General features: G+C 42.5%; 1 protein-coding gene across 1 annotated transcript in view; it reads right to left on the bottom strand.

Annotated features, from left to right (window-relative positions):
• Window positions 1-16,224, bottom strand: part of ADAMTS16 (ADAM metallopeptidase with thrombospondin type 1 motif 16) — a 757,015-nt gene that overhangs the window by 53,999 nt on the left and 686,792 nt on the right. Inside the window, exon 19 of the mRNA XM_069219698.1 lies at window positions 11,255-11,456. Within this exon, the coding sequence (XP_069075799.1) occupies window positions 11,255-11,456 (202 nt within the window). The remainder of the gene's footprint in view (window positions 1-11,254; window positions 11,457-16,224) is intronic.

The raw sequence follows: 16,224 nt of genomic DNA, 5'->3' as shown, positions 1-16,224 counted from the left end.
AGTACTTGCATTTGCGATTATAACAGTTCATTTCTCCTTTTTGTACTAGTTCAAAGCTTTTGCTTCCTTTGCTGTGACTCCTTGTGGTTTTGGCAATGGTTGACCTGCAGTTTACATAATTGCATGTTTTAGGTAAGAAAAAACAATTTACCTGAAATGAGTATTGTTGCCATGGATGAATGACATTTTTGTAAGTGGTGTACTAAATGCAGGATTGTGTGTGAAATTGTCCTTCGATTTGTGCACAATGATATTTGTGTTGTCTTATGTCTAAGTTTCTTTTTAGTGGGATATCATTGGTGATTGCTGTGGCTGTGCATGGTAGTTGCTGGTGAATTTATCTTTTTCAGGCAAGTAAGTAGTATAGTTTTTGAGTACATAACTCTTTGTGATAAAGCCACACTTTGTTAATTATTTTAGACAGTGCTGGTTGTTGTTGGCGCATTTGTCAAGTTATTTTTCTTAGAACGGATCATGGCTAGCCGCCGCTCAGCATCTTGTTGGTTTGCTTTTTGAGTTGTCTTCTGACCATGATTATGAGACTGACTCTGCATCTGAGGCAGAGTAGGAAGTGAAGATTCTGCAGTGAATTTTCTGCCCGAGAGGAATCTTCTGATGAGGAACCCACTCCCATGGCAGATGAAGGGATTGTTTTAGAGAAGGACTCTGATGTGCCAATAGTGCAGCAGCCTAGGGCTGAAAGGTTTACCATTGGAAGACATGAACTCTGGGTTGCTCCAAACATAGAGTAGCTAGAGTTGCCTGCCTTTACTGGTCTCCCAGGGTGTAGAGTCAATACGGAAAACTTTTTGCCTATCAATTTCTTTCAGTTGTTTACGGACGCAGTATTTTTGGAAGAGATTGTTGAGCAGACTCATTTGTATGCTGAGCAGTATTTGAGGGACAACAGTGCCAGACGTAGGCCCCAGTCTAGAGCTACCCACTGGATTCCCACAAATCTGGAAGAGATTCAAAAATTCTTGGGTTTAACTTTTTTACTGGGGTTGATAAGCAAGCCGTCACTGGCTTCTTATTGGTCTACTAGTCCCTTGATGACAACAGCTATATTTCCTGCAACCATGACGCATAATCGGTATTTGCTTCTTCTTATTCGGATGGTGCATTTTGTTGACATTGCTTTAGCCTTGCTACAAGATCACCCTGATTCTGACCATCTTTTTAAGATTAGGCCTGTCCTTGATTATTTTGTAGATCTGTCTTCAGAGGTCTATGTTCCAGGGAAAGAAATATTTGTAGATGAGTCTTTGGCCTTGTTCAAGGGCCGTTTGGTTTTTAGGCAGTACATTCCTAGCAAGAGGGCACAGTATGGAATTAAGATGTATATGGTGTCTGAAATAAGTGCAGCATATGTTTATAATTTATGGGTTACACTGTTAGGGATTCCAGTATGTGGGAACTTTGTAGATGACTGTTTAACAAGGGTCTCCCTTTGTACCTAGATAACTTCTATACTGGAGTGCAATTGTTCAGGGAATTGTTCAGAGTGGACACTGTTGCTTGTGGCACAATCCACTCTAACCAGAAAGGCTATCGAAGGGAGCCTGTGTGTAAAAACCTTGAGAGGGGACAGTGCAGTGCCTTGCGTAATGATGAGCTGCTAGCTGTGAAATTGGCAGACAGGAGGGATGACTACATGCTAACTACCATCCTTGATGAGAATACTTCCCATGTGACTGTTTGGGGTCAGGCTGCCGACGTGTGCAAACCTGCGTGCATTTTGGACTACAATAAGCCCATGGGTGGTGTTGATAGAGTAGATCAGAGGTTGGAACCTTACACTGCTGTTTGTAAGTCTTATGTTTGGTATAAAAATGTGGCTATACGTTTGTTCCATTTAGAAACTTCTAACGCTTTTATTGTGTTCAAAGATTGTTACCCTGAGTCAAGGATGAAATTTGTTAAATTTCAGGAGTCAGTGATAGAGAGCCTTTTTGTGGTGGAACAGGCAAGAGTTCCTAGAGTATCAGTGGTGGAGGATGTGGCTAGATTGAAAGATCGCCCATTTCCTGATCAGATCCCTCCCACTCCCAAAAAACACTTTCCCGCTAAGAAATGTTGAGTCTGTGCCCAAAGAGGTATCCAGAGGGAGACTCGTATGTTCTGCCCCAATTATCCTTCTAAGCCTTGGCTGTGAGTGGCTGGCTGTTTCAGAAGTTACCACACCCAAAATAATTATTGAGAACTATCGGGAGTGTAAACTGCCTGTTCTATATTGTTTTATATTTTTTTGTTCAGTTTCACAGTTGGCATTTACTGCTATGTATTTATTTAGAGCTTTTGTGTTTGTAGTTTTAGTGTTATAATTAGCTAGTGTTTTATTTTTTGTTAAAAAAAAGTGATGGTGGTGTGCATGGAGTGGCGCTTGGCTGGCGGTGTAAATAGTGACACTGCTACCCAAATGCCAGTCATCAGACTGCATCAGCTGGTGTGATTGCTGTGTCAGGCATGTGGTTGCATAGAAGTGATGGGCCCTTGAATGGCGCTCTCTGTTGATGAGAGTGTTGTAATGTGCTGGGCCCACAGCTGGCGACGTGAATGGCCTTGTGAATGTCATGTATGAAAGGCATGTGAATAGACTGTAAAGCGGCTGGGGCCTTGTTGTGGCTTTTCAGCTCAGGAGCTGTGAGTCATTGGCCCAGTTTTTTGGCCTTTCAGTTATTAACAGTGCATTTCATTTTTGTGAAATCTCTTGTTAATAAAATTTGATCTATTGAACCATCACTCACCCTCGTGCCAAATCCAACCAGTATGTGTGGTAAAATTAAAAACGAAAAAACCTGCTTTGCTGTAATCAAGCATCGAAACACACCTTGTGACAAGCTAGGTGTCTTGGGTGAAACCCCGATGATGAAGCATGCCACCAACTAGGTTGGTGGGTGAGGGGTCTTTTTAGCATACCCTAAGGGCATTTCTTTTCACAGTTTGAAGGTTTGGAACATCACAGAAGGAGCGGTGAAGTGATCCTACAAAGAAAAGTGAAGAATATATGCTTTTTTAAGACATTTCTGAGGTTTGCAGGGAGTCTGGGTAAGAAAATGTTGAGGGATCCACACAAGCCACACCTCCCTGGACTCCACCGGGTATCTAGTTTAATAAAATGTCTGGTTTTGGTAGGTTTCCCTAGATGACAGCCGCACCCGGGACCAAAATCGCAGGTCCCTCCCTGCAAAAACAGGTAGTTTTGTAATAGATCATTTTGATGTGTCCACGTTGTGACTTTGGGCATTTCCTGTCGCGGGCACTGGGTGTACCCTCACAAGCAAGGTACCATTTTTATCGGGAGACCTGGGGGAACGCTGGGCAGAAGGAAGTTTGTGGCTTCCCTCATATTTCAGAAGTTTGCAGTGCTGAAATGTGAGGAAAAAGTGTATTGCTGGGTGGAAGGAAGTTTGTGGCTTCCCTCAGATTCAGAACTTTCCATCACCGAAATGTGAGGAAAAAGTGTTTTTTTGCCAAATTTTGAGGTTTGCAAAGGATTCTGGGTAACAGACCTCAGTCAGAGTCCCACAAGTCATCCCATTCTGAATCCCCCTATGTATCTAGTTTTCAAAAATGTACAGGTTTGCTAGGTTTCCCTAGGTCCCGGTTGAGCTAGAGGCCACAGTCCACAGCTAGACACAGCAAAAAACATGTCCATTTTCTTTGGGGAAATGTGGTGTGTCCACGTTGTGTTTTGAGGCATTTTCTGTCGAGGGTACCGGGCCTACCCACACAAGTGAGGTAACATTTTTATCGGGAGATGTGCAAGAATGCTGTGTGGAAGGTCGTTTGTGGCTCCCCTCAGATTCCAGAACTTTGCAGCACCAAAATTTGAGGAAAAAGTGTTGTGTGCCAAATTCTGAAGTTTGCAAAGGATTCTGGGTAACAGAGCTCAGTGAGAGCCCCACAAGTCACCCCATTCTGAATTCCCCTAGGTGTCTAGTTTTCAAAAATGTATCGGTTTGCTAGATTTCCCTAGGTGCCCGTTGAGCTAGGGGCCAAAATCCACAGCTAGGCACTTTGCACAAAACGTCCGGTTTCTTTGGGAAAATGTGATGTGTCCACATTGTATTTTGGGGCATTTCCTGGTGCGGGCACCGGGCCTACCCACACAAGTGAGGTACTATTTTTATCGGGACACTTGTGGTAATGCTGGTGGTAGGATATTTGTGGTTCCTCTCAGATTCATGAACTTTCCATCACCGAAATGTGAGGAAAAAGTGTTTTTTTGGCCATATTTTGAGATTTGCAAAGTATTCTGGGTAACAGAACCTGGTGAGAGCCCCACAAGTCACCCCATCCTGAATTTCCCTAGGTGTCTAGCTTTAAAAAATGCACAGGTTTGCTAGGTTTCCCTAGGTGACAGCTGAGCTAAAGGCCAAAATTCACAGCTAGGCACTTTCCAAAAAACACGTGAGATATCAATGTGAAAATGTGATGTGTCCATATTGAATTTTGGGGCGTTTCCTGTCACGGGAACTAGGTCTACCCACACAAGTAAGGTACCATTTTTATCAAGAGACTTGGGGAAACACAGAATAGAAAAACAAGTGTTATTGCCCCTTGTCTTTCTCTACATTTTGTCCTTTGAAATGTTAGACAGTGTGTAAGAAAGAAGTATATTTGAGAAATGACCTGTAATTCACATGCTAGTATGGGGGTTCCGGAATTCAGAGATGTGCAAATAACCACTGCTTCTTAGCACCTTACCTTGTACCCATTTCGGAAATACAAAGTTTCCTTGAAACCTATTTTTAACTCCTTATACTTTACCAAATGGATTGCTGTATTCCCGATATACAATGAAAACCCATTGCACAGTGCAGCTCATTTATTGGCTCTGGATACCTAGGGTTCTTGATGAACCTACAAGCGCTATATATCCCTGCAACAAGAAGGGTCCAGCAGATGTAACAGTATTTTGCTTTCAACATTCTGCCATAGTTGGAAAAAGTTATAGAAGAAAACGTGGTCATAAATGGCTCTTTTTTCGCCTCAATTTCAATATTTCCTTATTTTAGCTGTTACTTTCTGTAGGAAAACCTTGAAGGATCTACACAAATGACCCTTTGCTGAATTCAGAATCTTATCTACTTTTCAGAAATGTTTAGCTGTCAGGGATCCAGCATTGGTTTCACAACCATTTCTGCCACTAACTGGAAGCGGTCTAAAAGCACAAAAAATAATAGAAATGGTGTATGTCCAAGTAAAATGCCAAAATGGTGTTGAAAAATTTGTTTTTTTGATTCAAGTCTGCCTGTTCCTGAAAGCTGGGTAGATGGTGATTTTAGCACCAGATGTCCTTTGTTGATGTCATTTTCAGGGAAAAACACATGCTTTCTTCTGCAGCCCTTTTTCCCATTTTTCTGAAAAAAATAAAAATGTGGCTGTAATTTTGCTAAATTCTTGGTCTCCTCCAGGGGAACCCACAAACTCGGGGTACCTCTAGAATCCCTAGGATGTTGGAAAAAAAGGATGCAAATTTGGCATGGGTAGCTCATGTGGACAAAAAGTTATGGGGGCCTTATTGTTAACTACCCCAAATAGCCAAAAGAAGGAGTGGCACCTGAGGGGGAAAAAGGACTGGCAGCGATGGGGTTAAGAATGGTTTGCATTATGGGTGCTACGTACTAAATAATTCCATATAGGCAATATGTACACTGGGCAAGATGCTTATGATTTATTGTTGTATTTGAAGGACTGGATTATTCATTTTTGGAATAGATTTTATATGATTGTGGGTAGGCACTTAAGTGCATATTAGATTGTGGACTATATATCCTGCAATATTTTGAAGAAATTAGAAAATTGGTATAACTTGAATAATAAGTATTGTGTATAACGGATTTCTTCCTATAAGCAATAATACTTCATATATTATTGTTTGTTCAGTTAATTTTTATTTGGAGGTTATTTACAGGCCAGTACAGGTACGTGTTTCATATATATATATATATATATATATATATATATATATATATATATATATATATGTGTATATATTACCTTCCATAGGAAAAGTGTTTTTTGACTTGCCTATTTCTTTGGCGCCGTTTGAGGTATCTTCAATAAATCTCCCAAAAAACACAGTGTGCCAATAATTCTTGTTGCGAATGGAAAGTTTTGGAGTGATCCTTCAATATGGACCAAGAAAAAGAGAGGATCAAAAAACCTGTGTTTCATATGTTAATTCCTGTAGGAGTTTTGAACATGACTACAGCCCTAACCGCTGGATGAAATTACACAAAGTTTGGCAGAAAGGGAGATTTTGTTCTGCAGATTAGATTGTGCTTTTTGTCATTCAGTGTAAATCTGTTCAGTAGTTGTTGAGAAATTAAGGGAATCCAGATTTGTATATCTAGGGCAGTGGATCCTCCACTACGACTTTGCAAAGAATAAAAAGCTCGTACAGGGAAATGAAAAGCTCTGATTGGCTGCCAACACTTCAATCAATAAGTGTTGGCAGCCATCTTGGGTCTTGGATTCAGCCGAGTCCCACAAAAAAACAGAAAAAAAGCAAAGGGGTCAGGGTAGGAATACCCTGACCTCCAAGCTTTTGTATTGGCGTTCCAATAGGACCGCGCCAGGGCAAAAAAGCACTTCTTTGTGAATTTGCAGCAAAAATTAGAAAAAAAAAAGTGTGGTCTCCTGTGCTTGTTTACACTAAAGGCCCAGGGTGGGCCAGGTCCCGGGGGCATGTTAATGAGTTTAAAAATAAAGTGCCGAGTGCAGACATCCCCCCTCCTAGGGCACTTTTATGCCCCAGAGACCACCACTTCCCAGGGGCTCATGTAAATTATAACGGGGGCTTCGCGGACCACCCCAGGCCATTGGGACCACCACCTTCCTAGGGCATTAATTATTAATTTTCCAGGCATCACATGGACCCTCCTGGGCCCTGGGGACCATCACCTCCCAGGGCTTATTTTAATATGGAGTGGGGGGCGCGCAGACCCTCCCTTACCAGGAACAACCACCTCCCCGGGGCTTTGGGTGCCCCACTCCTGGAGCCAATAATGACACTCTGGACCGCCACCCCCAGGGCCGGCTCCTGCCATGTCTGGGGGATCCCACCTCCGGGACCTAGCTATTTGCTTTTGCTTGGTAGGAGCTTTGACAGCTCCCACCTAGCAAAAACAAACACTTCGGTTACAGCAGGTGCAAGCTGACTAAGTGCTCTTGCCCAATGGAAGCAGACTTTTAATCTCTTTCCCTGCCCTTGCGGCCACCCTTCCCCAGGATAAAATTATTCATTTTAAGGCTGGGCCCCAGGGTCTGGGGTCCCCATGGCTGAAATCGGCCCACGGAGCGGGCTGCATTTCTCCCCTCCCCATTAAGTTGTGGCTGGGCCCCAGGGGATGGGGTTAGCTCAAGTAACTATAACTCGTGCACCCAGCATGCACAGTTTTTTCGACAGAAATTCGACTGCAAATATTACATTTATTAGTAACAATTATGTTATCAAAGATGTAATGTGTGCCGTAATTTGTGGGTAATTAGCAGTACATGGCGAGGGCATGGGTGTTAGTTACCTTAGGGTACAAATTATAGTTACTTGAGATAACTCGAGCTACAACAGATGAATTTCTATGTTTTTGTAGGTTTAAAATGAGAGTCTAACTATAACATCCCTGTAACCTTTGTTTTTTTAAGTGAATTTCTAAGTTTTGTTAAATTCTATTCCCTAACTGTTCCGTCCCTGAAACCTTTGTTTTTTATCAGTGAATTTTAATGTTTTTTTAACGTAAAGTAATTTTCATTACTATACATTAATCCAACCACCGCTGCGAACAGGCATTTGCGACGCGCCTGAGGTTGGGTGACCAGCCCCCTATAACCACCCAACCTTGTGCCACGCATGGCATTCAGCCGTGTGCAGTGGGGTTGGCCGCAGGGCCTGGCCACCTTCACCACCTAACCTGAGAGAGAGAGAAAGTGAGAGATTGAGAGAGACTAATTCAGGCTTTCCTGAATGATATACTTAGAATGAGATATTTCCGGACAAATTGAAAATGAAAATGTTCTTGTAAATTAAAAAGAGTGAGATCACCTTTCAATATGTAACTTAAATATTTATAGTTGAAAAGAAACTAAAGCAGGAAATGACCACTGACTCCTAGACTCAAACCCTTAACATTTAGTGTGCATGTCTGAGACCTTAACCACTAGGCCAAAGTTGACCCTTAACCATGCAGTGCCCAGTCTAAGTTATGACATTCAACCCACAGATTTAGAGGGTGAAAAGACTTCAATGATCCATCACTAGGACTGATACCAGGATTTCAACCTTCAACCTACTGTTAGAGCACGAGCTTTACTATTAGGTAAGAAGTGACCCTTTTCTGCAGTGCCTCAAAATTTAAGTATAAGATTGTTATCAAACATCTTGCTATTCTGACTGTTTGAAGTCATTGCATGGAGAGACCATTACAATTACAATCTCTCTTTCATCCCATTATGGGATGGAATAGAGAGAGAGTGAGAGGGCCGCAGGGGAGCCTCAAGGCCCCTACGGTTCTAGCCCACTCTCTGTGTCCTGCAGGAGCCGGCATTCCTCCCAAAAGCAGGGAGCTGCATTAAATAGCAGCTCCCTGCAGGTGGGAGCAATGTTTGTATCTGTTTCCCTGCACACCTACTTGCGTGCAGTGAAACAGATGAAAACTTCACTTTCTGCAAGTGAGAGCTTTTCTGACAGCTCCCACTTGCAGAAAGTGAAGTGTTTACTCTGACTTGGCTGGCCACGCGCCCCCCCCCATTGTGTATTGCCCTGGTGAGGTGGTGGTCCCTGCGGTCGTGGGTCAAAAACGGAGCTCCCTCATTATTGTATTTTAGCCCCAGGGAGGTGGTGGTCCCCTGGGCTGCAGGGGCCCAAGTGTCCCCCCCTTATTTAATTAAACACTAGCCCTGGGAGGTGGTGGTCCCTGGGCCGGAGGTCGGAAATGGACCCCCTCATATTATTTTAGCCCTGGCGAGGTGGTGATCCCCAGTGCTATGGGGGAGGTGCAAGCAGCCACCTGCATTTAATTAAACACTAGCACCAGGGAGGTTGCAGTCTCTGCATCCATTTTATTTAAGTCCCAGGGGAGGTGGTGCTCCCCAGGGCTGTGGGGGGAGCGGGCACCCCGCATCCATTTTATTTAAAGCCCTGGGGAGGTGGTGGTCCCCGGGCTGCTGGGGCTGGCAAGCAGCCCACCAGCATTTCATTAAACACTGGCCCCGGGGAGGTGATGCTCCCTGGGGCTGCCAAAATGTAAATGGCCCCCAGGACCTGGCTCAACTGGGGCCTGCTTTTAAACAAGCGCAAATCTGTTGCGTCTCCCACCAAGTCTTTTTTTTAAATGTGTTTTTGCTCTTGGGGGTCTCTTTGGGATCCCAGCACCAGAGCTAAGGTGTCAGGGTGTCCCTACCATGGCCCCTTTTCTTTTTTTTTTCCTTTTTTTTCCTGGGGCTTGGCTTCAGCTGAGTCCCAACTTTGCTGCCAAAACTTCCTTGTTGAAGTGTTGCAGCCAGTCAGATCTCAGCACGTGATCAGTAGGGTTTGCAGAGCCTTTGCATCCCTGTATATGGACATTTGGATATTCTTTAATTTCTCAAAACCTACTGAATGGATTTAGAACAAATAACAAAAAGGGTGATTTCTGGACCAAGTGCTACCTTTCTGCCATATTTGGTGTAATTCCGTCCAGTGGTTCGGGTTGTAGACCTGTTCAAAATCCCAATAGGTATTAACACTAGAAATGTACCTTTTTGACCCCCTCTTCTTTCGGTCCCCGCTTGACGGATCACCCTGAAACTTTCCAGACAGCAGTTGACGTGACTGTCAAAATTTGGGGAAATGTTTGTGAAGATTCGTCATGCTGCGGTAAAGATATAGGCAAGTAAAAAATTGCTTTTTGTACAGAAACTAGGTCCTAACTATAACTACCTAGTGGCGACTGCCACTTCGTAACATATATATATATATATATATATATATATATATATATATATATATATATACATACACACACACACACACATATATATATATATATGGATTATACTTACCAATTACATTTTTACCATGCATATCCCTTTACCAACCATGCCTTTATTTACAGTGAAACTTTCGGGGTAAAGGCCAATGCCTGGTAAATAAATATAATTGTTAATCCATGCATGGTAATGAGGCATACATTGTAATGACAAACCCCTCAACAAGCTTGGCTCTTAGGCAAATGAGAAGATATGAAACTTTCCCTCAACACCTCTCTCTGTCTCACTCTCTCTCACTCTTTCTTTTTAGCTGAGGGCACCAAGGTCATTATATCTGTTAGCAAGAAGCAGGATTAAATTATTGGCTGTAAACAATGTAGTGAAAAAGAGAGAATTATTGGGGTCACGGGTGCCCAGAGATTTTCTCTGGCATGCCTTAGTGTTTATCAAGTAATATTTTAAGATTTCTCTGGCATTTCCTCCCACTGTCAGCAGTAATCCACCATGACTTCAACCTCCCTCTTGCTCTTGCTTCCTCTTGCCACCTCCTGTTCTCTCTTCTCCTCTACCTCTCATCCCTGTTCATCAGTCTTCTAGGGTCAGCTACCCATAATAAACTATTGCTTTATCATGTGAGTTGCTAGAGTTTTTAGAAAGACCACTGGATCCCTTTATCCTCCTAATGGAAGCAAAGTACTATGTACATTGCAACATAGCACTGCATGTTTTATCTTTCAGCGAAATTATAGCTTAAATAAGCAAAAAATAAAGTAAAAAACAGATAGGCACGCAAACACTCATGTCTAAAAACCTGTTATCTTTGAAATAGGTTTTCAAAAACATGACCTAGAACACCACTAAGCAGGCAGAAAACGTGGAGTCTGTTTTAATTATTTTAAACAACCAGTTTGGCACCAGTATGTTGGATTAAGGGGTCGGAAATCTACCTTTTCTTTTTTTTTTTAAGTGACAATAGAACATGCGCAAGTCTTTTAGATCAATAACTATTCGGGCTGTATAAAGATGCACAGTCTAAGGCCCCGATGTAAAGTTTATGGGTGATGGCAAGACATCTTTCTTCATGAAAAGTGAACTCAGGAGAACACATAGAATCAGGTTACTCCACGAAAGGATTCCTATGGTGAAAGAAATTCCTGTGGTAGACACCAGCTTCATTCTCTGGAGTACTTTCTACTACCACTCTACTCGAAATGTGGCCATACATCCCCCTAGCGGGGCGGTGCTTCACATGTTTGGTGCAGATGCCACTGGAACCTACCTCCGACCAAGGCCCGATGCTCCAAGCTGGCGGACAGCTCTGGACATTGCATGTCTGTCGGGTATCCGGGGCATCCAACAGGCACAAGTGCTTGGCAACTATTTCGAGTCTGTTGTGGTTCTTTTGGATACAGTTCACCTCGCGCTGCTGCTCGCCCGTCCCGCAGGTCTTGCTGCACGCGCTCCAGTTTCCCACCATCCAACTAGATGCAAACAAAATGAGTTTAACGAAGACGTTCGAAAGACAAAATACTGTGCGTGCATCCTGTAAGTTTTAAAATATAATGGAAAACTTGCAGTACTTATTTTATTATGCCTAGAAAGATAAATATAAATGTGAGTCTGGTCAACAGAGTTAGTGGAAGAAAATCTACCACGGAAATAAAACATTTTTTAGAAATGGGCCAACTGGCTGGGCCCCTAGTAGCACATTACAGCGCTCACTGTGAGTTGCTTGATAATAGAACTGGCAATTACGACCGAAGAATTAATCATTATTCGTTATCCTTGGTATCAGAAATTATCAGGCCCTTCGAACATTAAAAAAGCAACTCGCTACAGGGCTTTCTGACTGCTCAGTGCTGCAATCATTTGATTCACTTCGTATGACACCATGGAGCTCATTTACAAGAAGGTGGCGCCTCAGCTCTGATGAGCCACTTTTCTAGCGTCACCCTTGCCCCCCCTAACAACGCCATGGGAGCACTGGATTTACAAGACAATGCACCATGGCGCAAAAGTGTCCACAACAGAGTCAGAAATTCTGCTGTTGCGGCGCTAACCCTTAATATTGCTGGACTAGCATCAAAATGTTGACCCTAGTCCGCAATGCTAAGGGGGCCTCATAGGAATCAGCACTCCTCACTTTTTACGTCTGCCCTGAGCAGGCATTAAAAAAATGACGCTATGGTGGCGCAGAGTGGCACAGTGAAATCTTGTAGATTTTGCTGCGTCATTTCTGCGGGGCTTTTTACTGGGAAATGCCTACCTTGCATACATTATACCTGACACAGGTAAGTGGCGCAAAGCTTTACAAACTGGCGCCGTGGTGACATTGCGCCAGTTTGTAAATATGGCGTGGGGTCGGGGACTGCGCTAAGGCAGCACAAGGGGCTTGTAAATGAGCCCCCATATTCATTATCTACATTGACACTGTTGCCATTTCCCTGAACACCTACCTTATCACAAGTCAGGGCTGGCCCTAAATTGGATTGACAGGAACAGTATCCTGGGCAGAAAGAAAATTTGGTGTTTGTTGTGGGGGCTGAGGTTGTTGAGGTGTGACGACAGGAGGTGTGAGGAAAAAGGGAGGAGGGCAAGTAGTTGATAGGGTGCTAGCAACTATGCTGAGGTACATTAAGGGCTGATTGCAAAGTCTTTAACTGGACCCTATTGGAACCAAGTGGGATGGAGGAGTTGCTGTTTGCATAACATTAAGTCATGTAGCTTCCTTCTGTTCCCATTCGGAATACTGGCACCCTGAGCCTGGGCACAGCTCGCCCATGCCAAAAGCTGTCCCTGATCTTCATTACAGAACCTTCAAAAGTAACCAGTCCTCTGTAGCAGGAGTTAAATTGCATGACGCTAGAGGGCATGAAGCAGAAACAGGTCTAAGTAGTATACTCCACCTATCACTTAGGGCCTGATTGTGATCTCATCAGAGGGAATACTCTGTCACAAATGCGACGGATATCCCGTCTGCCATATTACGATCCCCATAGGATATATTGGAATCATAATATGGAAGACGGGATATCCATCACATTTGTGACGGAGTATTTCCCTCTGCCAAGATCTAAATCAAGCCCTTAGTGTTTTATTCTTTTAATATCCCACGGGTGGTTCTTTTATCCTTATGGGTGTAGGCCTAGAACATTTTGGAAAAAACGTTGAATGGTCGCAAAATCATGACCAGTGTATCGAGGACCAAGATATTGACAGGTATATATAGATTTCCTATACCTACCTCCAAATGTACGCAACTTGAATATATCTTAAAGGCATGTAGCTGTGGAGTTAAGAATACTAAATAAATATCTCTGTCTGTGCACTCACCTCCTCGATGTTTGTGTTTTTGATACTTTGGTCAGAATATTGTGGCCCCTTGATATTCCTTCCACGATCTTCCAGACTACAACCACCCTTCTGTTAAAGACCTCTCACTGTGTGTGCTATAGTACTAATAATATGCCACTGAATTTTCAGCAACAAATAAGCATAGTCTAGAAGGTCATGTGGCACATTTGTTACATCAAAACATACAGTAAAACTCATAAAAAAGTTTTCTCTTTAAAAAAGAGGATTTAAATACTTCTATAGCTGACCATAATTGATCACAGTGATAGTGATGGGGATTTATAGAGTGCACGGCTACTCAGAAGTGCCCTGGCGCTATTAGGTCCAAGGAAAGAAAAACAGATGCAAAAGACAATTACTGTACAAATAACCAAGCTTTAAGCTTTTTCTTTAAGACAGCCCCCAGAAGTCCAGCGGAAGATTGTTTCATCCTAATGGGCCCTGAAAAAGAAAGGAACGACTGCCTGCAGTAGCCAGACAAAACCTGGGGATTTTAGCCAGATAATTACTAAAGGTGCATAAAACTCTCATAGGGCTGTAGAAAGCATTCCTGGCCAAGAGATAATCAAGTTTCAATAGAATGCCAGTGCAAGAACGTACCGAGCTGCCACATTCGGATCAGTCTGGAGTCTACTCAGAAGGTACTTTGGCAGACCTGCATATAAAGCATTGGTGTAGTCCAATCGGGAGAACACGAAGGCCAGTATCACAGTAATCTTAGTAGAAGGTGCAAAGATTTTTTTCCATGCATAGGATGCCAAAACATACACCAACCACTGAAATAATTTGATTGTAGAATGACATTTTATCATAAAATGTAATCCCTACATTTTTTACAACAACGGCTTGAGTATCTGGAGAGAGCACGCCTATAGGCTAGTGGACATCTAAATTTAAGACAAAGCTGAGCACCTCCGTCTTCTTGGAGGTACACTTCAAGTGGTTGCCAGACAGCCAATGGAAAAAAAGCTGAGAGACATGGCTGGATCGCGTCGGAGTCAATGGCCATCCCTTTGCTAAAAGTACAGAAATTCTGGGTGTCTGTGGTTCTGCTATTTATGCTCTGGACGGGATGCTGGATAATTGACTGTGGGGTCTCCTTTTTTTTGGTGACCAGCTAAATCTGGAAACTTGAGATTATTATCTCATAATTGATGAAAGCCATTAGGGTCCTGGGATCATAGGAGTAAAAGTTCTCACCAGTCTATTGAGATCATTCACGTAACAGCAGTGCCTTAGGAAAACCCTACTCAAGCCAGAACTAGAATTGAGCCCCTAATCCCTTTTTTTTTTAGCACAAACTGCCATTGCCCCCAAAGCAGGATTACAAGTTGGGTGAAAAATGTGCCTGACACCAGAGTCACCTCCGAGACTTACAGCAGGTAAAACCTGGTGCAAATCACGGATGCAAATTGCTTTCAATTTCGAGTTGTGCATTTCGCGGCTGAAGGAAATCATGTACAAAGTGCATGTAATTCCCCCTTCCACGAAGCCCAACTCTCCATTAGCTAAAAATTGTGCATCCGCTAATTATCGTAATTTGTGGATGCAGTAATTTGAGTTGTGCATTATGTAGCTGTGGTTTGTATCCCCACTGTAATCACTTCCTCACTGATAAAAATGTAGATTTTACAGAGCACATTGTTAGGTCACAATATTTGTGTTAGTTACACTGTGCCTGATTCACAAAGGTAAATTTACACTTTTATGAAAGTTTACTATTTTTTTGGTATTCACAAACTATGAGTTTATTTTTACTAGTAGTAATTTTACGTCTGTGAAGACTCCATACATAAAAAGATAGGCATGTCTATAATTACTATTAGTAAAATTAAACTCGTACTTTGTAAATACCAAACAATTGTAAACTTCCACAAAAGTGAAAGTTTAGCTTTCTGAATCAGTCTTTCTGTCCTTACATTTTCTTCTGCATTTCCTAGATAAATTCACATTTCCATTTTTAAAGGGTAACACTGGAATACATTCAATAATGTTAAAGTAGATAGCTTTGCATTTAAAGCAGTAAAGGTGTTAAATATACCTGTGTATTGTATTTCAACTGCAATACCTTACCATCAATTAGTCTTATCCCCTAACTCCTCCTTTGTGATGTTGTGCTTAATTCAGGTTGCTGCACCAATGAGTCTTTGACATCATCCGGTATCCATTCCAGAACATAAATTCCAGCAAGACCAGAAAGAGGATTGTTGGCTGTTCATTGTTATAGTTTTGCCTCAAATCTATGCTGTTGAAAAGTTTAGGAACATTCCTGATCCATTTATCTGTAGGTTACCATTTCAGCATCAAGGAGTTGACAAACAGGTTGCCTATCTTATTTATAGATAAGAGTTTTAAGATGCAAGATAAAATTGAGTGTTTGTCCGAATAATCCAGGTAGCCATACTCACACTGTAAACATGGCTACATCTCTCTCACTCTTAGAGTTTAATGAAATCACTCTAGATGGCCTTACAATCACATTATATCTACTTGAAGGTTTCTGATGTCTGCTTGAGCCTGCTGAGTCAAAGTCAGGAAGATACTTTCTTCAGTGCTATGGGCTAACACATTGTTGGTCTTTAATTGGACTTCAGAAGACAGAGGGGTCATAGATTCCCTTAAATATGTGTTAGAAATTGGGTTTCTGGTAGGCTAGGTAGTGCGCCGAACTCAGTCAGAATCCACCACTCTAGTCAGGGCAAGTTACTTACACACCTAAGAGAACCTGTGCTCACCCCCTGGTAGCTTAGCACAGAGCACTCAGGCTTATCCCCAGAGGCAATGTGTAAAGCTTTTGCACAACACATACACTCGTGTGACACAATAAATACACCTAAAAAAAACCTCCACACAGGGTTATATGAGACTAAAACTTTATGAATCATAAGTACGGGT

Source organism: Pleurodeles waltl, chromosome 2_2 (genome assembly GCF_031143425.1).
Source record: "Pleurodeles waltl isolate 20211129_DDA chromosome 2_2, aPleWal1.hap1.20221129, whole genome shotgun sequence".
In the NCBI taxonomy this organism is placed as follows: domain Eukaryota; kingdom Metazoa; phylum Chordata; class Amphibia; order Caudata; family Salamandridae; genus Pleurodeles; species Pleurodeles waltl.
This window is presented reverse-complemented; position numbering and strand designations above follow the sequence as displayed.